Here is a 26897-nt window from a genome sequence, read left to right as displayed (position 1 = left end):
CCGTGGGTTTGGGACTCCAGGCGGGACACCAGCAGCCTGGCTTTCCTCTTAGGATCCTTGCAGTGGCCCTTGCCTGGCCAGAGACAGCAGTTCTGCTTCCCAGGAGAGGAAACGGGAAGTGAGGCCACTTGGTCAGTGGAGGAACTCAGTGCCTCCAACTGCAGAATCTAGTTCCCCACTCTCCTCTCTGGAACCCTCCAGGTTCTGGGGAGAGCCAGGGCCCAGGGGTGAGAATGCCCAGGCCTCCTTTGGAGGAGGCAGCCAGGACAAAGGGGAGTGGTCACTGTCTGCTCCCAGACACATCACCTGACCAGCCAGCTTTGTCTTTGTCACCGGATGCCCACTCCTGCATGTGGGGGTGTAGTTCATGAGTTCTAGGGACTCCCAGGCCCCAGGCAGCAGTCCCTAGAGAAATCCTGGGGCTGTTTCCCCCTCCACTCCCCAGACCTTGCCCTTCGCAACCCAGAGTGGGTTCTCGGTCACTACTGATAAAACGTGGTTTAGTTCAGCTCAGGAGATGTTTCTGGAGTCTCTACTACATGTTCACCCTCCTGGCCCAGGAACAGCAGCACCTGGCAGAGGGAATGAACTTGTTGGGCTGAGGCTGGGCAGAGTGAGTGGCGGTCTGCCTGGCAGCAGTACAGAGCTGATATGTTGAGTCAGTGAGTTTGCTGAGGTGGAACTGGATTTCAGCTTGTACCTAGAAGGCAAGGACCAGGCCACCTTCGTCTGTGTCCCCGTGCCCAGCCAGGGACCTCCCACTCAGGAGAAAGTATAGGAATAAATATCTGCACAGAAGAGCCCTGCAGAAGAAGGGTCATTGCTCCTAGCTGGGAAGCCCCGGGGAGGCCGGCTGGGGCGGGCTGAGCAGGAAACCTCGGCTGGGGCCGGTGGGAATGGCCAAGGAGCGGCCAGGACCTCTGTCGTGGCTAGAGCTGAGGTCCGGGGGTCTGATGGAGAAGGCAGGGCCTCCATCCCGAAGTTGCCTCTCTGGCAGGCTGCTGTGGTCTGCCTTTTGCAGACTCTAGGAGTAGGTCTTCATCCATGTCCCTGGCCACTAGCCTGAGGCCATGTGGACAGTTTCCACTGAGCTTTTTTACCTGGGCCGGCCTGTGCCAGAGTAGGTGGCCCAGCCCAGGGCTGGGGCTGGATGTCAAGAGAGCAGGAGTCAGGGGGCTGGGGGACAGTTGGTCCTGGAGCAGCAGTTTCACCTTGGAATAATGTGTTCATACGGCACTTTGAACTTAGCCATTTTGCAGCTTTTTGCAGACATTTTTGAGGGCACGCAGGCCTCCAGGCTTCCAACTTGCCTATGCAGTGTTCTTCCATGGGGTAGCTGGAGCTGCTAGGAGATGCTGGGCGGGACCTTGCCCCCGGGGCATGGAGGGCACAGGGCACAGACACCTTGGGTGTCTGCATGGGAGTTGTTCACGAGGGATGGGGCTCTGGGCAGAACACACACCGCACCATTGTGGCAGTCACATTCCGTCCTGACACCGCACCATTGTGGCAGTCACAGTCCGTCCTGACAGGCGGGGCTCGCCATGGGCAGAACACACACCGCACCATTGTGGCAGCCACAGTCCGTCCTGACACCGCACCATTGTGGCAGTCACATTCCGTCCTGACACCGCACCATTGTGGCAGTCACATTCCGTCCTGACAGGTGGGGCTCGCCATGGACAGAACACACACCGCACCATTGTGGCAGTCACAGTCCGTCCTGACACCGCACCATTGTGGCAGTCACATTCCGTCCTGACAGGTGGGGCTCGCCATGGACAGAACACACACCGCACCATTGTGGCAGCCACAGTCCGTCCTGACACCGCACCATTGTGGCAGCCACAGTCCGTCCTGACAGGCGGGGCTCGCCACCAGCTGGGGCAAGCAGTGGGTGGTTCTTGGCTTTCTCTCACTGTAGCTGAAATGGCTGTTTTGAGTCAACAGAGTTCTCAAGGTTTCGCTGCCTTTGTGGCCAAGGAGCCGGTATATTTGAAGAATATTGGGGGCTGAGTGGCTTTCTGGGGTTTGCTTGTGATGAGGTTCACCAGCCCTTCCTTGTAGACTCCCCCTGCATCACAGCAGAAAGGGCCCAATGGGTCTAGAGAGCCCTGAACACCCTGACTCTGCAGGCAGGCCGGCCGCCGCCCAGAGGTGGAAGAGTCGCCTGGCACCGTGATGCCCATGCGGACGGTGTCTGCCTCCGTGTTGCCTGTCTAACTTCAGCCCTTTCCAGGGCACAGTGAGGCAAAAGCCACACGTCTGTGACGGGTCCAGCTAATGGGTCCCCAGCACCCGCGCCTGGCTGTGGCTAACGCATAACATGTCTTACTTTGTTTGGGCTGCTGTGACAAAGATGCCTTAGACTGGGGAACTCACAAACCACAGAAATGTATTTCTCTTAGTTAGAAGCTGAGAAGTCCAAGATCCAGGTGCCAGCAGGCTTGGGGTCTTGTGAGGGCCTGCTCTTCATAGTTGGCACTTTCTCACATCCTTACCTGGCGAGAGAGGCACCTGCACTCCCTCTGTTATGAGCCCTCATCTCATCTGTGAAGGTCCCTACATGACCTCATCACCTCCCAGAGGCCCCACCTCTTTATACTTTTGCACAGAGGCTTAGATTTCAACATAGGAATGGGTGGGGGGGGCAGGGGGGCACAAACTTAGACCGTAGCACCCGATTAGTGCCCAGACCCACACAGTCATGGTGGCCATACGTTAGACACCCCTGCCACTTGCACCTAATGCCAGAGGAGGTCAGTGGGAAGCTCCGAGCAGGACTGAGAAGGTGAGCACAGACAAGCGCTGTGCGGCTTCTGTCCGAGTGCGCAGGCTGCGCTCCTGCTCTGTTCACGTGAGAGGCCACAGAAAACACTCGCAGCAGACCACGTCCCAGGCCCTTCACATGACAGCTCGCAGAAAACGCAGGCACGCGTTCGGGTGTCAAGCACACTGGTCTCAACAGATGTGGCTGACACCCAAGGCAGTCAGCCTCAGTACCCATCACCCACCTAGAACCTGTTCACAGCACATCATCCAGGCTGCTGTAGCCTTGACTGGACATGATTATTTATTCTTAACGTACCACGGCTTCTATACAGGCCAGGAAACAGGCTGCTCAGCCGGGGTCGGGAGAGGGTGGGTCTGGCTCCCTGGGGACCTCAGGCTCTGACGAATCCTGGTCTCATCCTAGGCCTCCTCTGTTGGGGCAGCCTGGCTCAGCAGAACCCGCGACACATGGCTGAGGTCACCCAGGCTGGGCCTTCTTGCCCCTGTTTTGTGCCCCCTACTCAGTTCTCCTTCTGTCCTGGCTCAGGTCTAGGCCAGTCAAGAGGGTGGCTGAGAAGCAGGAGGAGCCTCACCCCCCCGCCGAAAGCACTGGGGCCTCCACCTTACAAGCGGCAGGTTTGCCTTGGGAGCTGCTGGTCCATCGCCCAGGCCTGGCCGGGGGCAGGCGAGGATCCTGGGTGCTGGTCCGTCGTCCAGGCCTGACGGGGGGCAGGCGAGGATCCTGGGTGCTGGTCCATCGTCCAGGCCTGACGGGGGCAGGCAAGGATCCTGGGTGCTAGTCCATCGCCAAGGCCTGACCAGGGGCAGGCGAGGATCCTGGGGCTGTTGTGCAGGGGTTGCCATCTCCAGCCCTCCGTTATGGTGGGGGGAGTGTGCTGTGTGCACACCACTGGGCTGCGTCGAATCCCACCATGGCCCAGAGGGTGGACCTGTGGCTCCGTAGGGGGCCAGCTGCAGGGACGGGGCTCCCTCAGTGGCCTGGGCCAGTGTCTCCAGTCTAATGGGTGCCCCTGCCCCTCTCCTGAGTCCCCGTGCAGAGCTCCCCACAGCACCTCAGCCTTCACCTTTCTCAGCTAATCAAAAGATTTCAGAAAAGCAAACCCATCAGAACGACTTCCTCCATGGAGTGTTCAGGAACAATGAGCGTGCCCATGGCAGGCACATATACCTTCCTCCAGAGAGAGCACCTTTTATTTCCCGTTCACTGAGGCTGGTTCAACAGCTTGTTGGCTGTGACAGCCGGTGGTCACCTGTATTTCAAAGAGACACACAAACACTGCAGCCTTTGAAAGGATCAGGCCCTCGGGACAGGTCTGTGGTCTTGGCGTCGGCAGGCGTGCGGTGAGAGAGGCGGCGGGTGCTCCAAGGCCCTGCTTTGCTCCCCCAGTCCCCACCTGTCTGCCGGGAAGAGACCAAAGACTGGAATTCCCCCCGCCCTCTGTGCGCAGTTCTTCCCTCGCTCCCCTCTGGTATGTGACCTCATTGCTGCAGTCCTGTTAGGGATATCCAGGACTGGGCCGGGAGTGCCCCTCACTGTCCCAGCTTCCGTCCTGTCTGTGGCTGGACTGTGGAGTGTGCATCATTCTGAGGAGAAGGCTGGATTTTGTGCTCTGTCCTGGGAGCAGGTGTTGAACTGCACACACTTGTGCATAGTGTCAGCCCTGCCCCCATCGCTGACAGCTGACGCCAAGCAGAACCGGCTTGCGTACCCTTGAAATCCATCCTGTTCAAGCTATACCTGCCACTGGAGAAGGCCCCAGGCTGCCTCCTGCCCCAGGCCAGGCCCCACACAGAGGGAGCACTTGGTGGGCGGAGAAGCTTTTGTGCAGCCTACTCTCTCTCTGGGGCCTCAAAGGGCCCAGCAAGGCAGGCAGGGAGCTGGTGAGCACTAGAACCTGGAGCTTGGCCTCTCCTCAGCAGCTCAGACCCCCCAGGCCCCAGCACCTGTGGAGGGCATGGGACCACTCCTTTCTAGAGGCTCGGCGTCTCCAGGTGAGGCCAAGCACTCATGTTTCCCCAGCTTCCTGCATGACTCTTATTACGCACAAGGCTCAGGACTTCAGCTCGGCCCCTTCTAGCCTGTCTCCCACTCTGGTTGTGGAGAGTAGGGTAGAGTGGGCATCGTGTCACCCTGTCTGGCAGTACAGCCTGGCGTTTCCTCCGAGTCAGATCTCTTCTCAAGGGGAGCATCACGGTGCGTCAGTTATGTTTGCATAGAGGTCCTGCCTGAAAAACATCATTGATTTCACCACCATTATAGGGCGTTTGGGTTGCTGTCTTCTTTTCTGTTTAACAGTATGTTGCCGAAGTTTTACACACATCTTAGAATGTTTTCTTAACAGAAAAATCCGAGTAGTGAAATTACCTGATCAAGGAATTGGATACATTTTTCCCAGGTTGCGCTTCAGAAAGGCTGTGGACAAAGTGTTAGGAGCATTTCTGTTTCATTGCAGCTCCCCAGAACTGGGCCTGCATCAAATTTGTGTGCTTTGCTGAGTTAGTAGGTGAATAATGGAATTGAGCGTGTCTTTATGAGCACAGAGCGCTCATTGGCTAGAGGTGCATCTTCATGAGTGCGTTGCTCATGGCCCCTGTCCTTGCCTGGATGGGAGGAACCCGGGACTTGATTGGTCTTGCCACAGCCTGGTGGTCCAGTCGCTTTGTGGGGTGTGCAGTCCTGGGGCTCTGGGAGGGGAGTAACCCTTAGTAACCTGTGTGTCTGCCCCTCCACAGAACTGTCAGACCTTCAGCAGCCTCAGCTGCCTGAGCGCAGGGACAGAGGACTGCGGTCCCCAGAGCCCCTTCGCCCGCCACGTCAGCAACACCAGGGCCTGGACCGCCCTGCTCTCAGCCTCTGGCCCAGGGGGCAGGACCCCCGCTGGGACCCCGGTCCCTGAGCCTCTTCCCTCTTCCTTCGACGACCACCTCGCCTGCCGGGAGGACCTGTCCTGTGAGGAGTCAGACGGCTGTGCCCTGGATGAGGATTGCGGCAGGAGAGCAGAGCCGGCCGCAGCCTGGCGGAACCGCGGGGCCCCCGGGAACAGCCTCTGCTCCCTGGATGGCGAGTTGGACATCGAGCAGATAGAGAAGAACTGAGGGGACGTGTGGGCCCAGGCAGGGCTGGGGTGCGCTGGCATCGACAGCCCTCCCTTTGGGCACTAGGTGGGCCCTGGAAGGGGAACCCAACTCGTGGGCCTGATGAAAGTTTCCTGAGTGGGGTGTCAGGTCCCAGAGAGGGAACCCACCCGCTGCCTTGGGGAGAGCCTGGCCTGGCTGCGTCACACAGTGGGTGTGTCAGCCTCTCACCGGCTCCCTGAGCGTGGCAGCCACCAGGTCCACAGAACTACTGCAGCCCAGAGGACAGCTTTGGAGTTTGCGTCTTTTCTGCCTCTTTCCCCGTGGGATGTTGGGCAGTCTCTGTCGTCCCCGGCAGAGCTGGGCACCGCTCTGTATCCCCCTGGTGGGGGCTGTCAGGGAGGGCCTGGGGTGGGGGCCAGGGGCCATCTGCTGTGTCAGGGCCCTTCTTGGCCTCGCTCAGGTTCACTTTTGGGGAGCCGGTCCCGCAGCTTCTTTCACTCAGTTTTACTCCGTGCCTTCTCTCCCAGGTCTCCCTGCTTTAGGATTGGGAAGGTTCGGGAGATGCCTCCTTCTGTAACACCAGAACCATTTGGCCTTAATTCCAATGTGAGAGACAGAATCCCTGCGGTGCTGGACTGGCCCCTCAGAGGGTAAGCCCATGTCCAGAGTCTCGGGCCCAAGGAACAGTTTGGAGGGGTGCATGTTAGGGCCTTCCATGTTGGGTAGAAATTTGGTGGGTCTGTTTTCTGAACGGACTCTCTTGCCTCTCCTGCAGCATGGAGAGCCTGACCCCATGGCTCTGCCACCGTTAGGGCAGGGTTAGCAGATGGCAGCCCTTCTCTGTGGTTGACTGGTCACTGAGTGATAAGTGTGGTTGGTTCTAGTGAGTGTAGGGATGGCACGATACCAGGGCAGCCTCTTGAAAATGGCCTTGGGAGACAGGAGCTGTGGGCAGGTGGACAGCTGCAGGCCCTGTGCCCATTCAGGGGTGAAGGGCGTCCGGCTGACCAATCTGCAGGGGCCCCTGCAAGATTCCACGCACCTCCCATTTGTCCTTGAGGACTGCTGGCTGTAACCGGGGCACACCACCCACCTCAAGACAAACCCCCGCCCTTGTCAGCTTAGGGGGAGCCCAGTCCTGAGGGCTGCATCTCTGTTGTAGGCCCAACCACAGGCACAAAGCTGGACTGATACTCCCCGCCCCTGCCCCGCCCTGGCTCCTCACCCTGGGGCATCCAAGGAGCCTGGCTCCTGAAGGTTTGCTGTCCTCTCCAGGTTTGTAGCTGCTCTCCCGCCACCTTGCAGACACCACCACATGGGCTCTGCTCTATGGGAATCTGGCTTTTAGCGAATTTGGCGTCTTCTGCAGACAATAGCAATTGGGCTGGCTTAGGAGTAAGTGGCTCATTTTCCCATAAGGCTAAAAATAACTGGTGTGCTCCCTTGCGTTAGCTGACATGCGTTAAAAGCACTTTTGTAGTCATTTTGCTTTTGCTCGTCTTCCGTGGACGAGTGAACGCCTCGCTTCTGCAGGTCGAGTCCAGATGCTTCTCACCTTTCTCCTCAAGAAAGCTGCTTTTTGGGAAACCTTGTTTAAACCTTTTTTTTACTACATCAAAAGGGTCGTGGTTCAAGTTCCCAATATGTGGGTGGCGCTTCTTACAAATCAGCTATAAGAAGCTGGCAGAAAGCCCCCAGCTCCACGGCCCTGAGAGATGGTGGTGCCATCTCAGGGTGGGTGGCACATGGGGGTATGCCGGGCACTGGGCAGGTCCCAGAGCGGGGGAACCAGCTCGCCTCTGGTCGCTGTAGCTCCTGCCAGAGGCACATCTACTTGTGATCCTGGACAGCCAAACCCAAGAGCTGGTGGCTCTGAGCAGAGACATCTTGGCCTGTCCCTGCCTGGGGGTCATGGAGACCATGTCTTCTTAGAGCAAATGTGGAGGAGACCGGGGCAGTTGCTGGGTGAATGTGGAGAGCACATGGCCATGCCTCACCCCCAGAGTATCACCGGGCACTGGAGGTCCTGGCACCACACACCCGGTGTGGCCACCGAGGGCACACAGCCTCTAAAGCAGGCCTTCCTGTGGAAGGCAGAGGCAGTGAGGGAGGCGGGCAGTGCCAGCCGAGGCTGAGGCGTGCAGCAGCCCCCAGCTGCCTTTGCTTAGGGTAGAGGTGGGAGGCACATGGTGACAGGTATGTGTCGTGGGACTGGGGTGTGGGTGACCTGCCCTCAAACCCTGCCTGCCACCTCCCCACTCAGGCCTGGTGGCAGGGAGGGACAAGCTGTGGAGCTGGCCGAGTCACAGCCACCTCCCCACCTCCCTGCAAGCTGGTCCCATTGACTAGCAAGCCCAGCCCCAGGGCGCTTAGGCAGAAATGGCCCAGCCTCCTCAGACGCCACCTGCCTGTCCTGTGCCCACCGCCGCTTCTAGCCCAAGCCCACCACGCAGCAGTCAGGGGAGAAAATGGTGGCTGTCCCTTCTGCTAAGAGAAAGAAATGGCCTCCAGCTGGTTTCGTGTTTGTCTCTTGACTAAGGTGCCACCCCATCATCCAAGCCGCCACACAGCCTGGAGCGGCCTGTTCCTGCCCTCCACCCTGCTGGCCCCAGGACTTCTGATCTCAGTCCTCCGAGAGGGAGGCTTGCCCAGGAGGTGCCCCCCACGTTGGTGTCCCCACGGGCAGCAGGCAGACAGCTCACCCCCACCAGCATGAGGGCCCCAGCTGGGGGCAGCGGCAGGAGCCTCGCTTTTGTCACAGCCTTGCCCGTGAACCCTGCCTCTGAGGGGAGACCGAGGAAGGGCAGAGCCAGGAGCAAGCCGTGCCAGGCCATCTGCCTGCTCGTGGGCAGGAAAGAGGAGTGGGAGGAGGGGCTTAGCGCCACGTGCACCCCACTCATTTCAAAGCCACCAAACTGCCAGGGGCTGCTGTCCACCTGTGGGGCCTGGGGGCCGGGACCACAGCCTCGCCATTTTCGTTGCCACACCCTCTTGCCTTACTCACGGTGGAGGCCAGAGTTGCACGGACAGACGTGCATCTAGGCCCACGGGGAGCTTGTTCTGATCAGACGTACAGATTTTCATTCTCAGAAAGCCTTACTTTTCAACCAAATTTTTGTAGCCAGTTTTGTGAATTTGTACACTGAAAGAAAATTTAAATGAAGGGGAAGTCCACATTAAAAAGAAAACAAACCCCAACTTCGAAATGGGTCTCCTGGTGCAGGGGCGTGAGTGGCCATGCACTGGGTGTGCTGCCGGTCTGAGCAAGCTCCCCTAGCTGCGGAACCCCTGGGCCCCTGCTGCGGGCTCGGCCTTGGTGCCATGCCTGCTGCACTCCCGTTTCCACTGACGTGCTGTCTGTGGCTATTGGGGGCTGGTCACTTGAATGATGGTCATTCCAGACGTCAGGCGGCAGGGATGCAGCAGGCTGGCCGCGCACTGGGATCAGGCACCCTGGCCCCACACTGGCAATGATGCCGCACCTTGCCATGTCCACGCTGTTGGTCAAACCCCTCTGTCATGCCTCTTTAAAGAGAAAAGAGAAAGGTTTGGTTTTGTTTTGTTTTTTTAATGGCAGACCGAAGTGGAGATCTTGTAGCCTAGATAGGATAGTCTGACCTAGCGTAGTCTTTTTGGCAAATGATTTGTGTTTTCAGTGCGTGGGGAAGCTGTCCTGGGGGCTTGGGTGACAGATAGCACATAGGCTGTTTCTGGGGTTGCACGAGCTTCCCTGAGCTGGACGTTGTGGGTGTTGCAGAGCTTCAGGAAGTGTGGCGACCAGAAAGCGTAGACCCGGGGCCCAGGGTCTGCCTGCCCCTGCAGCCTGGCCTCCCCGCACAGGCCGTGGCTTGCACTCCAGCCGCTCTAGTCTCTCAGGAATTTGCTTGTTACTTTTACTGTGTAAATAAAGCTTCCTGGTTCAATACCCAAGTGCCTAGTGTCAGCTGTGTGGTTTCTGTGGGGTGTGGCGAACCGGCAGGTCCCTCCTGCTCACAGGAGCATTAGCTCTGGGCTGAGAGGGACATAGATTGGACCCTTCTGTCCCCTCCAAGCTTCGGGGTCTGAATTGATAAAATGGGGCCAGCAGACATCACAGAGCTATGGAGAGGCTGGAGGATGGGAGAAGGCCTGCCCGTGGTCACAGCTGCGTCATGGGGAGCCCTTCTAGGGCTGGGCTCTCCTGGCTCTGGCCAGGAGCCCCAGGACAGCAGTGGGGAGACACTCCTTGTGTCACTTGGGTTAGAAGCCATGGAGGAGTCTGCCCTTCTGAGCACATGAGCTCAGCCTTCGACAGCGCTGGGAGGTAAGGCCGTACGGCAGTGTGCGGAGAGGGGCCCAGCCTGGCCTGGAGCCCTGAGGGGCCTGGGATGGCCCCCACCACCCGCCCACCAGGGTAGCTGAGGTGGCACAGACAGGTTCACCAGCTCCAGGCTTCTGCCCCCGCTGCAGGCAGCACATTGCAGACTTCCGCTGCGTGAGTTGCGGGGCCCCAGGAGCACGGAGCCCAGCCCAGCGTGGGCCACCGTCTCCGTGCGTGGTCCTCTGCTTACCCGGACTCAGGAGATGGGGGTGTTTGTGGCCTGGAGGACAGGTGTGGAGAGGTTTGCTTGATTTCCATAGCCCAGCACTTGCCCACATGACCTGCCCATGGAAGTCTGGCCTAGAACACTTGTTAGGGCCAGAGCAGCCCTCTGGGAATGAGGCTCTGCAGCCCCCACTTCTCTTTTGGTTTGTTTTCCCTTTTAGCAAGATTTTTTTTTTTTTAAGTCTATGAACACTGAACTCAAGAAACAGGTGAAGCAGGGCTGCTGCTGGGAGGTGAGGCCCTCGTCCTCACTGCCATCCCTGCGGCCCTGCCTTACCCAAGGCCCAGGGACTCACTGGTGCGAGGCTGGACGCATTGACTTCCCCAGCACACCTCACCCCTGCCTCCATATCTGCTGGATGACTGGCAGGCCAGAGGCCAGCCGGGGGCTTCTACCAAGCGCAGTGCCCCCACCCTTGTTTCCCACCTGAGGGTAGGGCATAGAGTGGCCCTGGAAGAACCTCTGGCCCTTACCAGCCCCTTGCCGTCCCCAATCCCTAGATGAGGTCCCTGGCTGGGTAGCAGCTCCATTCTGCCCCCACATGGGGCCTGGCCTCAGGCCTCACTCCAGGCCAGGCGCAGGTGCTTCTGACATGGGACACGCGTGTAGTCTCCTTATCTGCGCAGCGATCATAACCCTGTGGGCTTACGAGAGAGAATCAGTGCAAACCCCACGGCCACCCTGGACAGTCACTCTGTCCAGTGTGCAGGGAAAGGGCTGGAAGGAAGAAGGCCGGAAGGAAAGGCCCCAGAGAGCACAGCGCTCAGACTCCCGGGTGACTTCTGGTTTCTTTTTATATACTTTTCTGTTAAATTTCCTGCAATAACACATACTGCTTTTATAATGTTAAAAAAAAAAAAAAAAAACCATGTAGAATGTAGGCTGCCCAGTGTGTTTACCACCTAAACCAGGACAGTTCTGAGAGGGGCAGATGGAACTGTTGACACGCACTCTGGGACGGAAGGCGGACCCAAGAGCGCCCACCCCAGAGGTGCGCCACCCTCGCCCATCCCGCCCTGTGTCCCCACCTCTGCCCTGAGGTGAACACAGGAGTCTTTCCACCTGCCAGCTGCCAGCCAGCCTCCCCAAGAGGGGCAGGAACCGCCCAGCAGGACAGGCCCACCCAGGACAGCGGCACCAAGTCAGGCCTCAGCCTTTCCGATCCTCCAGAGGGCTCAAGCTGAACGGAAGGAGGGAAGAGCTGCAGTCACCTGGGCCAGTGGTGCTCACGTCTGACGTGGAGGCCTCTGCCTCACTTGGCACAGTTCCCAGCCTCGTCAGCGATGAGGGCATGGACACTCGCTGGCCTCTGGCCTCTGTCTGACACAACATGCCGTCTTCTCTCTGGTTAGGGTTTGGGTGGGACGGAGACCGCGCCCGTTCCTGGTCTGCTCTGGTCTCTCTGCAAGTCTGAATCTCCTGGGCCTTTTCTGCAGGCCCTGGGGTTGCTGAGCAGGCAGGGGGAAGTCGGTGGCTGGGGGCCATCCTGCCACCTGCCAAGTAGCTGCGATGGGAAGAGATGGGGTTCCTGTGACAGCGACTGGGACCCCAGACCCAGCCAGGCCTGGACTTTGAAGTCTTGTGAGAATGCCAAATCTCTTGTTGGACTAAGCCAATTTGAATTGAGTTTTCATAGGTGGTACATTGAGCCCAGGGCTTGGCACTGTGTGGGCCCTAGAGCTGGAAGGTGCAAGGATGGGTGAGAGACCTGCTCTTCCTGCCCTCCCCTCCGCCCCCTACCCTGCTACTCCTCACGGTTGCCTGACCTGGCAGCTCCGGAGCCTGGTAGGTGTGGCTGGGCCCAGGCTGCTGCTTACTCTGGGCCTTGGGGGGAAAGACGCCTGGGAACGCCCCGGAGCTGTGGCCCTGCGTGTTGAGTCTTTTTTTCATGGCAGTTCCATGACATGTGCTGAACACAGGGCCTTAGCCCATTGCCAGCCCCGAACTCCAGCCCACATGTGGCCGGTGGCTTCACACCGTCCCTGCCAGGGTCCGGGCCCCCTCCACATGCTGGAAATGGCCAGGCTGCCAGAAGGACCCGGGGTGAAGGACGTCATTCCTTACTTCTCAGCAGCACCGACCCCCAGGCAAGCATCACAGCACGACTCATCAGCTCCAGCCAGGGGATAGGGTGCCCCGCAGGGCCAGGAAGTGCCCGGTAAAGAAGTGAATCCCTATTTTATAGATGGGGTAACAGGCTCAGGGATTACACCACCCCACCACAGGCGTGGCTGGACCTCACCCCTCGGAAGAGCTCATCTCTAGAGCGAGGACACCGGTTCCCCAGCTCAGCCGGAAACTCAGCCACAGGGGCCACCACATGCCTCCCCCACGGGAGGATTCCAGGCAAGAATGGGAAGTGGAAGGGGCTGGAAAGGGCCTGGGAGGTGGGGCTGGACCTTCCTGCAAGTCGCAGCTCCACCCCTCACTAACTGTTTGCCCTCAGCAAGCCACTGTAGCTCACTGCACCCTACTCTAGACCTGTGCAATGGGAAGGATGACAACGCCCACTTCACTGAGCCCACCGCGGCTCAGAGGGCGGCATGCTCCCGGCACCAACAAAGCAGGGGTCTGCGCCTCCAGGGGCTGTCCCTCTGGGCACCCCAGTCCTGGGCAGCAGCTGGAAAGAGGAGGTCTCAGCTTGAACTCCTTCCCCCAGAGGGGTCGCTGTGTTGGCTGGAAGCTTCCCCATTAAACACAAAAGAAAGGAGAAAAAACTAAAGACCCACAGACAAACCCAGCATCATGCACAGCCCCTCCAGGCTGCCACTGAACTGTAGCCGCCGCCTGAACGTCCTGTGTTGTCTCCTAAGGGGACTCCATCAAGGAGCCAGCCATCTGTGTATTTTCCAGCGAAGGGGCCAAACGGCCTCCCTCAAATCTAGTGACACTGGCCCAGGCTGGTGGCCTCTCACCTTGCTGAAAAGACTGTCACTGTTTTCCCTAATCCTGATTTAATAGTGGCCGGCCTTGCGGGGGCTGCACTTGCCCCTCCCCGGCGTGGGTGCCACACTTTTTCCTCGTCCACCTTCATATGATGGAAATCCTGTTCTGGGGACCCATGGCTTCTCTCATAAGAAGCGGTCTCCAGGCCCGGCGCGGTGGCTCACGCCTGTAATCCCAACACTTTGGGAGGCCGAACTGGGCAGATAGCCTGAGGTCGGGAGTTCGAGATCAGCCTGACCAACATGGTGAAACCCTGTCGCTACTAAAAATACAAAAAGTTAGCCAGGCATGGTGGTGGGCGCCTGTAGTCCCAGCTACTCAGGAGGCTGAGGCAGGAGAATCGCTTGAACTTGGGAGGCGGAGGTGTGAGCTGAGATCACTGCACTCCAGCCTGGGCAACGAGAGCAAAACTCCATCTTAAATAAATAAATAAAATAAGCAGTCTCCCAGGGGTTATCAGTAGCTTCTGAACTGATCTGGGGAGCAATGGAGCAATCAAGTCATCTGTTGAGCTGACTGATTCTGAAACTTGAAACTTGAGTTATGGGTGATTTGCTCCCAGGGTCCCTGTGGGAAGGCCGCCATGCCTTTGGTCGGGAAAGCAACGCTCACCACTACCAGGCCACAGGCTGCTCCGTTAGGGAAGGCAGTGCCAAAGTTTGCCCTGGACTGCCTTGTTCCAGATGGGGCCAACAGCAGCTCACTGGCCCCTCTGGGCCTCAGTTTCCCCAGCTGCTAAGTGACGGGGTTGGAGCAGGTGAGGTGTTTCAGGGCCCTTGTCCCTTGTACCTCTGATATTCAATGGCTCAAGCATAAGGCAGGACCAGGGACAGTGGCCCAGACCCTGCTGGTGGCCGCCCCCATACGCTTCTTCCTAGCAGTCAAAGCCCCAGTCAAAGGCTGCTGGTCAAGGCGGAATTTATTGAACTGTTACTTTCCTCCTACACACACCGGGCATGACACCTTTAAGTCTGTCCAGCAATGGCTGCAGAAAGTACCCTGTGTGCCTTGGGCGCAGAGGCTGCAGTTCTTGCTGTGTGGCACGGGAGCCTTCACAGTTCCCTCGGGAGCTGCCCCTGGTCTTTGCAAAGGTGACTGGGAGGATAGAAAAAGCAGCGGGCTGGCATTGTTTCGGGGGTGGGGTGGTGGGCAGTGTGCCTAGGCAGTCGCAGGAGGCGGACTTGGTTCTGGGCTGCAAGATCTGTGCATAGGAGGCCCCTGGGTTTCTTCCAGGCTCTTCACTGAAATGCAAAGAGTCTGAAGAGGAGGCAGCGGGGCCAGTGCCTCTGAATCCGGTTAGGTGGAGTTTCCCGCATTTAAAGGACCAGGTGCGCATGGTGGGTGAGTGAGTTCTGGGGTTTGGGAGATTCCCAGAGGCCTGACAGGTCTGTCCCACCCTCCTGGACTTCACTACAGTGAGCTGAAGTCAGGGCCCAGGCAGGGGAGCAGGACACCCAGGTAGGGAACAAATGCCTGCCCATGCAGCAAGGCAGAGGGCAGAAGGCAGGGCTGTCAGGGCCTTGGGTGGTCTGGGCACTGGGGTGGGTGGAGGAGAGGCAGGGGTGGAGGAAGCAGGGCTCTCCCAGGAGGCTGTCACTTGTCCGTGTGCTGCAGCAGCAGGTCCACCGCCTCTGCGAGGTTGTCCACGTACCCATCAGCCTTCACTTCCGGATGGTGCTCGTCACTGGGCCTGGAGAGGATGGCCGGAGGTTAGTAGGTGCCCCCACGTTGACCCCTCTGCAGCCACACCCACCCTCCCAGCATCTAGCACGGGCCTGGCCTTAGCTTGAGGAAACCTCCAGGTCCTGCCAGGCAGCCTGGCCCGTGGCCACTGGCCATCCCCCTCCTCCCTGTGCCCTACTCAGGCACACATGGCTCCTCCTGACTGTGCCCTCAACCTGGACACCTCCCCAGACCTGTCTCCCACTGGGAGCCTGCTCAGCCTGTGGTGCAGTGACAGCCAGCCCAGCTCCCTCTGGGCCTCCAGCACAGGCATCTCACCTTGGATGGTGGGGACATGAATGTACCCTGCTCTGGACTCCCCAGGGGCTCACCCCACACGCCTGGCCTGGCCTAGTGGCCCATGGGAGGAGCCTAGTACATGTGCACTGTGGGGACAGCTGGGGGTAGAGACCCTGAGCTCCTGCCTGCCCTAATGCTGGGGGCCCCCGTGTCAGTGACAGCACATGCCTTCTGGTTGGTGCTCTCTGAGGCCACGCCCACCCGACAGAGGAGGCACCAGGCTCCTGGATAAGCTGCTCTCTGGCTGGGATTCTGGGGGCAGGGACCTCCCAAAGCCTTCAACCATTCCCCAGGCATCTCCTGAGGTCTCACTGGATGCTGAGGACACAGGAATGAGGCCATGAGACAGTGCAGAGGCCTTCGGGCCCTCCCTGCCAGGAGACTTTCTGGAAGGGGCTGTGGGCTGAGTCCTGAAGGCAGGCAGGGGCTATGGGTAGACACATGGGTGGGAGAGGAGAGCCCCAGGCGCAGGAAGGGGTCAGGTGGGTTCGTGGACACATCGCAGAGTCTTTTTTTTTTTTTTTTTTGAGACCAAGTGTCACTCTGTTGCCCAGGCTGGAGTGCAATGGTGAGATCTTGGCTCACTGCAACCACCGCCTCCTGGGTTCAAGCGATTCTCCTGCCTCAGCTCGTAAGTAGCTGGGACTACAGGCACCTGCCACCACGTCCGGCTAACTTTTGTATTTTTTTAGTAGAGATGGGCTTTCGCCATGTTGGCCAGGCTGGTCTCCAACTCCTGACCTCAAGTGATTTGCCCGCCTCAGCCTCCCAAAATGCTGGGATTACAGTAGTGAGCCACCTTGCCCGGCCCACATCCCAGAGTCTTGACAGTCATCTGAGGAAGTGGCAGCTCATCCTAGGGGCTGTGGGCAGCCTGGAGGGCTGTGAGCCAGAAGGCCCCTCCCCACAGCCTTGCACCCACAGAGGCGCTGCTGGAGCTTGGCAGGAAGTGGGGACCAGCCCATCTGCAAACCTACCACTGCCAAGGGACGTGTTGCTTGGATCACCCCACGGCCTGGCCTAAGCTCCCTGAGAAGCAGGGAGACCGCAGCCTCCCAGCAGCAGCGCCCGCACTGTGGAAGCTGCCACCCTGGTCTAAGAGGAAGTGCTTGAAGTTGGTTCTCACATCTGAAAGCCGTGTTGCCCCTTCCAAAGGCTTTGGTTTCTGCAAAGGGCTTTCTTTACCCTAAAATGACTGTCATGGCTGGGGCGCTTTTTCTTTTAAGGGTTCTCAGCCCAGCGGCCTGGAGGCTACCTCCTGGGCCTCAGGGACTGCTGAGGCTGTAGACCTGGACGGGGGCCACAAGGGCAGTCTCTGGGAGGGGATGGCAGTGTGGGCTCCCCTGTGACTGGGAGGGTGTACCTTTTGGCTCTTGTCCAGGTCCCAAGGGCAGAACCCTGTCCCCCAAGCCCCTCCAGTGCCCCCACTTTCTCGCCCACCCGCTTGTATGCGGCTACAGCTGCTTCCCCTCCTGTACAGTCTCCACGCACAGCACTCAGGAGCCTCACATGCCTCTCCCTTCCATCCTCCAAGGAAGAAATGGTCACCCCCATTTTGAACAGGTGAGGAAACAGCTCAGAAAGGTTCAGAGACTTGCTGAAGGTCACACAGCAGGGAGAGCAGAGCTGGGATCTGAGTTCTACTCCCAGCCCGTGTTCTTTCGAGAGCTTCCACCACTGCTGGACATTCCTGCCCCTTCCAGCAAAGGGTGGTTGACAGCACCTGCTCCAAGCAGGGGCACCTACAGATGCCTAGTACCAGTGGGGATCACTTGGCTGGCCCTCCCAAGTGTGGCCACTCTGCTGCTCCTGAATGAGCACACACCAAAGTATGAGCCTGGGGGACCAGACAAGGGGAGGAGTGTGCAGCGCCCTCACCTGCGCCTGCCCCGTCAGCGCCCTCACCCACACCCGCGGCGCCCCATCAGCGCCCTCACCCGCGCCCGCCCCGTCAGCGCCCTCACCCACGCCCGCTCCATCACCCACACCCGCGCCCGCCCCATCAGCACCCTCACCTGCCCTGTCAGCACCCTCACCCGCACCCGCTCCATCACCGGCACCCGCTTCGTCAGCGCCCTCACCTGTACCCTCACCTGCACCCGCTCCATTAGCAACCTCAGCAAGAACAACCCATGTCAGTGTCGGGGCTTTAGAGGCCTCGTCTTGTGTGGGCCATTCTGTGATGGCACACAGGGTGTCCACGATCTAGGAGGGGGCATTGAAGCGTGCGTGATCCTGTCAGTGCTGAAATAGGGACTCGGCACTGTGCGATCCTGCCTCAGTGCTGGAATATGGACTCGGCACCACCACGAGGCCTTCTATGGTATGGGTCACGTTGGAAAACTGCGTGTGGATATCCACTTGCAACCGTGCAGTTCCACTCCTAAGTATGTACACAGCAGAAATGCATCCTCACAGTCACCAAAGGCCCATTCTAGAATGTTCCACACAGCTTTAGTTGCAATAGCAAAAGTCAAACACTGGACAAATGCCCGCCGAGGCAGGATGGGAAAACAGACAGTGGCAGAATCGCACACTGGAATACTCCACAATGACTCAAACTGGGATGAGCTCCCACCACGGCAATGGGGGTGAGTCCCTGACCTGAAGAGCAACCGAGGCCAGGCTCGAGGAAAACACACAGCAGGACTGACTGACAGAGACCTCCAGAGCTGGCAAAGGCAGACTAGAGACAGAGGGTGGGATGGCGGCTTCCCAACGGAAAGGTGAATAGGGGTGCCGGGAATGTTCTAGATCTTACCTGGGTGGGGCTAACATCCTATTCTTCACTTTTAGAGCACTTTACTAGTGTTATACCTCAAAAATTTAAAAAGCCACATATGGGCCAGGTGTGGTAGCTCACGCCTGTCATCCTAGCACTTTGGGAGGCTAAGGCAGGAGGATTGCTTGAGCCCAGGAGGTGGAGACCAGCCTGGGCAACATGGTGAAACCCCATCTCTACAAAAAAAAAGAAAATACAAAAATCAGCCAGGCATAGTGGTGGGCGCCTGCAGTCCCAGCTTCTTGGGAGGCTGAAGTGGGAGGATCGCCTGAGCCTGGGAGCTGGAGGCTGTGGTGAGCCGTGATCACACCGCTGCACTCCAGCCTGGGTGACAGATGAGACCCTGTCTCAGAAAGAAAGAAAAGCCACATGTGATGCTCACAGATGCTATTGTACAGGCCAGAAGGCCAAATCCTACCTGCGGCCTGTTTTTATATTTTTAAAGGGGTGTAAAAAGAAGAGAATAATATGCAACAGGGACCAAATGGAAGCTGGCAGAGCCTGAAGTGGTAACAATTCGGCCCCTACAGGAAAGGCCTGGACCCCTGGGTTGGTCTGTCCACCGTCCCCCAGGTCTCTAGACAGGCCCTCCTGGGAGCAAGTTCTTGCTCTTGCGAAGCGAGTGCTTGTACTCAAGTGCCCTGCTGCTGCAGGAGATGCGGCTGCTCTGGGCTCGGCAGGGCTGGCCCAGTCTTCCTGGGGCTGCCAGCCACGCCTGGCTCCAGGCTGTGCAGACACACCCTGTCCTGGTACAGAATGAAGGGTGGGCAGGGGTCCAAGGTCCCCTCGAGGCTGCTGATGCTCCCCTGCTTACTCAGATCCCTCTTGGAGGACGGACATCATGAGGGAAAGAGGCTTGTCTCAGCGGCTCTACCTCAGATTGCTGGCCCTGGCCAAGGGCACGGCAAGCGGGGTGGGCAGGTGGGCGGGAGGGGCCCTCTGAGCGAGACAGAGACAGAACCAGAATGGCTGGCTGGATCAGTAAATTAGCCCCCTGGCAAAACACCTCTCTGCCTCAGTTTCCTCATCTGTGCCATGAGGATAAACCTGGCTCCACCCCCTACCAGCCACATGGCCTCAGGCAACTTCCTTAAGCCCCTGTGCCTTGGTGTCCCTGCCTCTAGACCGAGGTCATAATAGCATGTGCCACAGGCTCCCGTGAGGAGGGCAGGAACTGATACTTGTGGCACGGACAGGTTGGTTGGTGCGGGTGTGAGTGCTGTTGTGGCTAAAACTGGAAACTCAGCAGTCCTGTCCAGGAAATGCACCATGGGCTAGGGCTGGGCTGGTCAGGGAGGTGGAGCGTGACCGGCCTTGAGCTTCCCCTGGGCACACAGGCTGGTGAGGGGGCAGATAGGCAGGCGAATGGACATACACTGATGTGTAGGCTACGTGGGGTACAGGGAGGACAGGGTGAGTGGAGAGGAAGCCCAGCACAGGCACTGGAAGGGGAGGGTCAGGAAGGCTCCAAGCAGGACCCTAGGGGGCATCCCAACAGCCTGGAGTCCCAGCAGACCTGGCACTAGGGAGGGTGCCTGCAGGAAGGGCCAGCAGACTCGCTCCTGTGCTGCAGCACTGCCCCCTCTTGCCCTCTGCACCTGCGGCGCTGCTACTCCCTGGTCTCACCTCTGCCTGGCCTGTGTGCATGGCCCCGGATCAGCGCTGCCGGGCCGCTCTCAGCTCCCACTAGGGTCTGAGGACATGAGCTCCAAAGCACTGCTCGCCACCGCCATGTGTGCACCCAGCCCACACTTACAAGGAGTCGAGGGCTGACACCATGGCCTGGGTCTGACGTCCTCTCTGGTACTGCAGCCCATTCCCATCTGATTCCCAGCTTTTCTCCCATCTGATTCCCAACTTTTCTCCCCACAACAGTGAGAGGTGTGGGCTCCTTGCTGCCCAAAGCGGGACAAAAATTCTTCCAGCAAACACCGCCCATGAGTCACCATCCAAGCCCCCGGGGGAATGGCCCCCAGGACCTCCCTCCTTGGACACCTACCCCAGGTGCCCTGGGGCCACGCTTACTGTCCAGGCAAAAGAAACCAGCCCCCAGAGGGAACAAGAGTTCTCCCCATAGAAGATGACACTTTGTAACGAGAATCCGGCCAACCCCACTCCGCACACGTACCTAGCCGAATGGCGTCCGTGGCTAATTATGTTTAATTACATATCATTTAAATTCAAGAATCCACTAAAAGAAAGGATTGCATTAGCACCCGGCTGGTGTTTGCCCACACGCAGCGGAAATCGTGGACTTTTATGTCTTAATTATGTGACGCTGCTGTGGGCTGTGTCTCCCGGGGAGGTGGGGTAGGCAGGAGAGGACCTGTTCCTGGCCTGGTGGCCCCAAGCCCTTGAAGCAGCTCTGCTTTGTCCAATGGCCTGGGCAGGAGGGGTCCCTGCCCCATGCTGGCCAGTACTCTGTGACCTGTGGACCTCAGAGATGTCACAGTGCTGAACCAAGAAATCCAGCAAAGGTGCGTCCTTGGCAGTGGGGACAGAGTGGAGAGGGTGAAGCAGAAGGGGCCACAGACCATCCTGCCCTGAATGGCCCTGCTGGGACAGAGCCGGAGGAGGAGGAAGAGACAGACAGAGGGACACGGCCACACACGGAGGGAGGGGACAGGCACGGGACACAGGAACAGAGAGCGACAGAGCACCAAGTGTGGGGCAGGGGCCTGCAACAGACAGGGAGGGGCTGGGGCTGCCCCCATGGTTCTGTGTCCTGGCCACGTGGGCCTGCATAAGCCCCTCTGCCCTTCCCTGGCCTACGGGCCTGGCTGAGGGCTCCCTGTGGGGGTCACAGCACTGCTCCTCCCCCTGCCCCAGGCCCAGCCCAGGTCCCCAGACAGCTGAGCACCCTGCTCTGTCTCCAACAAACTGCATGACCCAGGGCCGGTCTCTTCACCTGCCTGAGCCTCGGTTTCCTCATCTGTAAGGTGGCATAGGGCCTGGCTCTGGGGGCCACTGAGATGAAACAGATGAAACGAGGCAAGACTGAACACGAAGCTGGCGTTTCCCCTGCAGCTGAGGACCCTGCCGCTCACCCTGGCGCTGGCCCCTGCACCCTCCCACCTCCACCCCCTGCCCTCCAGCGTTCACAGTCCAGTTCCACACTCAGTTGTCAGCACAAGAAAGAAAAGGGCCTGGAGTCTGAGGGCATTGATGGGAGAGGGAGCAGGGCAGGGACGCTTCCAGAAACAGAAACGTTAAGGCCAAGCACTGCTCCCATCCATCGTCCTTGCTGCCGTCCTCCTGAGAATGGCGTGGAGACACCAGGCCTTTGCAGGGCGGCTTCCTCGCTAAGCCAGAGTGCCCAGTCCTCGGGGCCTGGCTGGGAGGTGGAAGCAGCGAGAGATTTCCCCAGGTGCCTGCGGGGCGGCCGTGGGTTCTCCTCTCCTCTCCTGGGTGCAGCCTCCCTTGGGCTGCATTTGGGTGTCTCTGGCTGAGGACCTGCTTCTGCTGTGGGGTGGCCCTCCAGGTCCCTCCCCCATCCTTGTGCAGCAGCCTGCAGCGTGGGTCCTGCTGCCCCGGTTTCGGAGGTGGAAGCGGAGGCATACGGCTGGGAGGCATGTGGGCCGCAGGACCAGGAGGCCGGCCTGGAGACAGCGTGGCTTCCACCGGGCCCCACAGAGTGACCTGGCCCCCCTGGGGACAGGAGGTCTTCTGCTAAAGCCTACTCCCTTCCTTTTCCCCCTTCCCCTCCATTGGCTCCTCCACCCAGCCTGGTCCCCTCTCCTCTCTTGCAGCCAGAGTAGCTTCCCCAAATGCTCACCCACCTGCTTCCCGCCTCCCCTGTGTAAACTGCTGTGGCTCCCTACTGCCCACATCATAGCCTGGTTCCTCAGCATGGCATATGAGTCCATCCTGACTGGGCCCCACCCGCGGACCTCCCTCCCCACGCCAGCCACTCAGTGCCTGGGCTGCTGCTCTTCAGACATCCCAGCCCTCCCTGCCATTTCCCATGCCCTGCCCTGGAATGCGCTTGAAACCTGCTCCACCTGCAAACTCCTGCTCACGCTTTAAGACCCCACTCACTTGTCCCCATCTCCCACTCTAAGCTCCTTCCACAGGGCGAGTTGCTGTCTCTTCTGAGCAAGCAGAATGCGCCCCCCGCCCACTCCATGCCATCACAGCTGGGGGCTGCTCTGCCACTTCACCTGCAGGTGCCAGTGTTGACTTCGCTTCCTGGAGGGAGAGGCCAGGTTTCCTGCCCTCGGTGGTCCTCCCACAGGCCTGACCCAGAGCAGGCACCCAGGAAGTGCCCACCAAATGAATGAACAAAGGCCCCCAGCTGGGGAGGCCAGCGCCTGTCATCCCAGTGATTCCTCCCGCTCATGCCCTGTCAGCCGAATGCAGGGAATGGGTGAGTGACAGGCAGAAAACAAGGCGGTTCTGTGCCTGTCGCCGGCCAGCTTCACAGGGACAGTCTTTGTACCAGTCGAAGGAAAATGGTGGCCAGGCCGCAGCAAAAGAGCCCGGTGAGGGCAGTCTCCCTGCCGCCTCCTCCAGGGCACACGCAGGCCAGCACCGCCTCCTGGGGAACGCTAACCAAGGGGAGACAGGTGCGGCCTCTCCCGGAGGGGCTCTTGAGGGACCTGCGCCACCCAGGGCTCCCAGTGGGTGGCCCACCCGCCTCCACCTTCTCCTCACCCTGCAGGGGCAGGGTGGGGCAGAGGCTCTCACGCCTGGAGGCCGCAACAGCAGCCCCTGGGGAGGAGCAGGCAACTCCGTCCCCATTTGCTTTGGAAAGGCAGTGGCTGGGAGCCAGGTGCTGGGAGCCACTGCCCCGTGAAGTCAGGGATCCGGGCACTAGCATCAGAGGGTGACGCCAGTTCGGCTGTGCTGACAGACTTGCAGGACAAGGACAGAGGGTGATTCATGAGGTGGAAGTAGTGAGGCCAGGCAAGGGGCATCCTTCCATCAGAACCCCAGGAGCCCAAGACCCCCGGAGACCTGGGGGGTTATTTCTAGAAGGGTGTTCACCAGAGCCTGGCCCTGGCAAGTGCCTGGAGGATGCGGCTGGGAGACCTGCCTCCGCCTGTACGCCCACAGCTTCTCTGAAGGCTGATTATCAGACGGTCTACACCGGCACATCACGGACACTAGGCCTGTGCCACAGGGTTCCCTGCTGTTCACGTGCTGGCCCAGCATGGCCACCCTCAGGACAGCAGCTTGCTGGGGCCCAGTGAGGTGGGCAGGAGGCCCAGAACATGCCACATCCAATCCAGACCATGACCTGGCCTGAGCTGGGCTCCTGGCAGGTGCCCGAGGGTGGGTGGCGTCCTCACGGGATGGTTGGGTGGCGGGGTAGAGATGGCCGCAGATCTCAGGCAGGCGGCTCTGACCCCTCTGTGCCCTGGGTTCTGGAAGTGGGTCGGGGGATGACATGTCCAGACCCATGTACCTCTGGGAAGGTGCCATGTCCTGCTGCTTACAAAGAAACCCGAGGCGGTGCTCCTTCCCACGGAGCCTGTGCATCCAGCCAAGGCCTCCCAAGCCCCTCTTCTCCCAGGGCCTGGGGGTCAAGAGGCACACAAGGGACTCTGACCTGGTCCCTGCCTGCAAAGAGCTCACGTGGCACCCGAGCCCAGCACTCCAGCCCCAGGCCCGGGCCTTAGCAGGTGCCTGGTGGACACAGGCTCCAGCCTCAGCTGCCTGTTCTCACTCAGGGACTGCTCAGCCCTCAGGCCTGTGTCCCCTTAGGCCAGCTCTGCCCACAGGCCTGGGGACTGCTGAGTCAACCTGGAGCCCTGGAGCCCAGCCTGGGGACCCTCCAGCCCAGGGCACCTCCTGCCATTGAAGTTAGCTGGGTCCTGGCAGGAAGGGTGGCCTGGAGGGACCGGAGGGTCCAGGGCCACATGCCAGCCCTGAGGCGAGGGCCTCAGGGAGGCTCCCAGCCTGGAGACCTGCCCTTCCCTCGCCCAACCCATTCACACATACAGGAGCTTCTTGGGCTGCGTTAAAGCCACTTGGCAGAAAATAAAATCCAAAGAAAAACTCAGGCCTGAAGGAGTCCTCGTCCTGGGCCTCTCTGGGTCCCTCATCTCTCTGGCCAGGAGCAGGGATGGGGACACATTTCCCCTAGCTGGGACCTCCCTTTCCCACTGGCCCAGCTGACAGCAGGAGCAGCGGCCTGGTTGGGTGCCGGTCCCCCATCCGTTTGGCCATCTGCTCTTCTGTAACGAGGAGGGGTGGAGAGGGAGGAGGTGACCCCTCCCCCTAGCCCCTACACATGGAATCCGTGTGTGAATGAGAAAGCTGTGCACCCTGGTTGGGCCTGCCCAGCCCAAACCACCAACGTCCGCCTTCCTTCCACCTGGGGTGAGCCAGACACCCACAGGGCTGGGCACGAGGGCACTGCAGGTATCCAGCGAGGCTGTGGCCCCCAGGCGGCACTGTGGACAAAGACAGCCAGGGCAATGGTGAGGAGCCTGGATTCCCCAACTCTGTCCTGCCCTGGCCTGGCCCCAGGCCCAGTACCCCTCCCAGGGACTGCAGCTGGCCACACCCCACCCTGCCCTGTCACTCCCTGTCCAGGAGGCCTGACAACGGTGTCTCAGAAGAGTGAGGTGGGGTCCTGTGCCCCCAACCAAGAGAGACACCTTCCCTGTGTGCACATGTGTGGGTGGGTGTAACCCAGAGATAGGAAAGGGGCACGACCTTGGATCCCTACAGTCTCCTGGTGGTCTGGCCCCCATCTGGATATGTGAAGAGCTGAGGTGGGGCAGGGCTGGGCTAACTGAACCCCGATTTTATTCCATTGGGGGGCAGGGCTGGGCTAACTGAACCCCCTTTCCTTCCAGTGGGTGGTGCCCAGGGCCCAGAGCCTGCCCCGGCTGACCTGTCCTCTAGCTAGTAAGGACAAAGGCTCTCCTCGCAGACGGAGGCACTCACTGAGCCAGTCCCCTGGGACTCTGAGCCCTAGTGGGTAAACCGAAGCACAGGAAGGGACTTGCCCAAGGTCTCACACATCCCCAGGAGCCACAGACTCACTGGAAATAGGCCTGCCTGCTGCCCACAACCCAGAGCTCTCCACCAGCCAGTGGGCAGGCCCCAGGATGCAGGTGAGGCCCCTCTAGCTAGCAGATGTGTGGCCTCCAGGACATCAGCGATACCACAGTCGGCCCACGCCTCTGCAGTGAGCCAGCTGCAGGTGGCATCTCCATGTGCTCTGCACAGCGCACCATGGGGTGCACACCACGATCCGCTTCTCTGAGATGAGGAGAGAGACCCCAGAGAGGAAGGGCCATGCCCAGAGTCACAGCCAGAAGCAGCAGAGCTGGGGTTTAAACCCGGTTCATCTCCCTCCCACAACAATCAAAATCTGGGCTCACGTCAGCGAATCCTCCCTGGGCACACGGGGCATAGCCTGCATCTGGGCGTCTCTGGTGGGCTGGTTGGCTCTGGCTAGACCCGGACGCCTGTAAGCAGGGGTCTTCCCTCCCACCCAGCTCCCCCGGATGGAGCTGGGGCACTAAGAAGAGGCAGTGCAGTGGGGGGTGGGGCACAGCATACGTGGAGGCCAACAGGAGCTGGAGAAGAGGAATGGTGTGTGCTGGGAGTGCACGCGGGGCCTGGTAGCCCACCGCCTCCCCTTGGTCGGTGCTCTGCGTGGGGCCACCCAGATGCCTGCGTTCCTTGGGATCTGCAGCCTGGTGGTCAACAGGACCTGGGGGGCCAGGCCTGAGGCAAGGGCATGTGCCAGCCAGGCAGAGAGCAGTGGGGCTGGCAGGGAAGGGCTTTTGCCGTGAACCTTGGCACCCACCAGTCTCTGTCCACAGGGAGGAAATGGGGCTTCTTTACAGCTGGGTTTAGCCAGGTGGCACCTTGTCAACCAGAACCGACACCATGGCGCCAGCTATTTCCTGTGTGGTTCTTGCTGCCCCACTGACTTCGGGCACCGCAGGGGCTGAGAACAGAGGTGGGACGCACTGAGAGGGACTGGTGGTGATGCTTGGCCGCCCACCAGCTGGTTGGTGGTCTCCAGAGACTCCCTCATGTGGCAAATGCAGTCCCTTGAACTCCGGACCCTGGCTGGAGTGTGCGGCAAGTGCTCACCGGCCTGTCTCAGGCCCTCACCCAATTCACGTACATAAGGCCCCCAGTCAAGCGCACATAGAACTTTTCAAAACTAGGAGCTGGAAATCTGCCTTCTTGAGAAAATCTGAACGATCCCACAATATGGGCTGACAAACCATGGGCAGCAGAGTGTGCTGCAGGGTGTGACATGGCAGCTGCTCCCTTGAAAGGGGCAAGGTGGGCCCAGCCTGCCATACTCCTGCCATTCTCTGTCTCCCTGTTCCCACACCAGGCAGCCGTCACTCTAGTGCACTTCCCCCTGCCCCTGTGGGTGTCTCTGAATCTGCTGCCCTGCCCTAAAGCTTTAGCTCCCTGGGCCTCATTCCCCAAGAACAAGTCACCTCCTCCAGGAAGTCTTCCCTGAAGCCTTCCTCCCTCCAACCCTCGCCTCCTCAGTTAGGTGCCCACTCTGCACTCCACGGCAACTGTGTGGACCCCATCACAGCACCCATCAATCTGCTACAATTGTTTGGTTACTTGTGTGCTGCCCCCTCCACACTGAGATCCCTGAGATCAGGGACATTCTGTTAGTGGCATCACGGCCTTGGATCCCAGTGAGCACAGGAGCAGTCGGCCAACTGCCTGAGCGGACAAGCAGGCAGCCTCCT

General features: G+C 59.6%; 2 protein-coding genes across 3 annotated transcripts in view; one reads left to right on the top strand and one right to left on the bottom strand.

The window, feature by feature from the left end:
- FAM53B (family with sequence similarity 53 member B) overlaps positions 1–9801 on the top strand; it is a 126599-nt gene extending 116798 nt beyond the window's left edge. For both annotated transcript variants that reach the window (XM_030941400.1, XM_030941401.1), the window contains exon 5: positions 5527–9801. In XM_030941400.1, the coding sequence (XP_030797260.1) occupies positions 5527–5889 (363 nt within the window). In that variant the 3' untranslated portion in view covers positions 5890–9801. The remainder of the gene's footprint in view (positions 1–5526) is intronic.
- A 4503-nt stretch (positions 9802–14304) lies between these two features.
- LHPP (phospholysine phosphohistidine inorganic pyrophosphate phosphatase) overlaps positions 14305–26897 on the bottom strand; it is a 152226-nt gene continuing 139633 nt past the window's right edge. The window contains exon 7 of the mRNA XM_010357567.2: positions 14305–15093. Coding sequence (XP_010355869.1) covers positions 14997–15093 — 97 coding nt within the window. The 3' untranslated portion in view covers positions 14305–14996. The remainder of the gene's footprint in view (positions 15094–26897) is intronic.

This window comes from Rhinopithecus roxellana, chromosome 11, assembly GCF_007565055.1.
Source record: "Rhinopithecus roxellana isolate Shanxi Qingling chromosome 11, ASM756505v1, whole genome shotgun sequence".
In the NCBI taxonomy this organism is placed as follows: domain Eukaryota; kingdom Metazoa; phylum Chordata; class Mammalia; order Primates; family Cercopithecidae; genus Rhinopithecus; species Rhinopithecus roxellana.
This window is presented reverse-complemented; position numbering and strand designations above follow the sequence as displayed.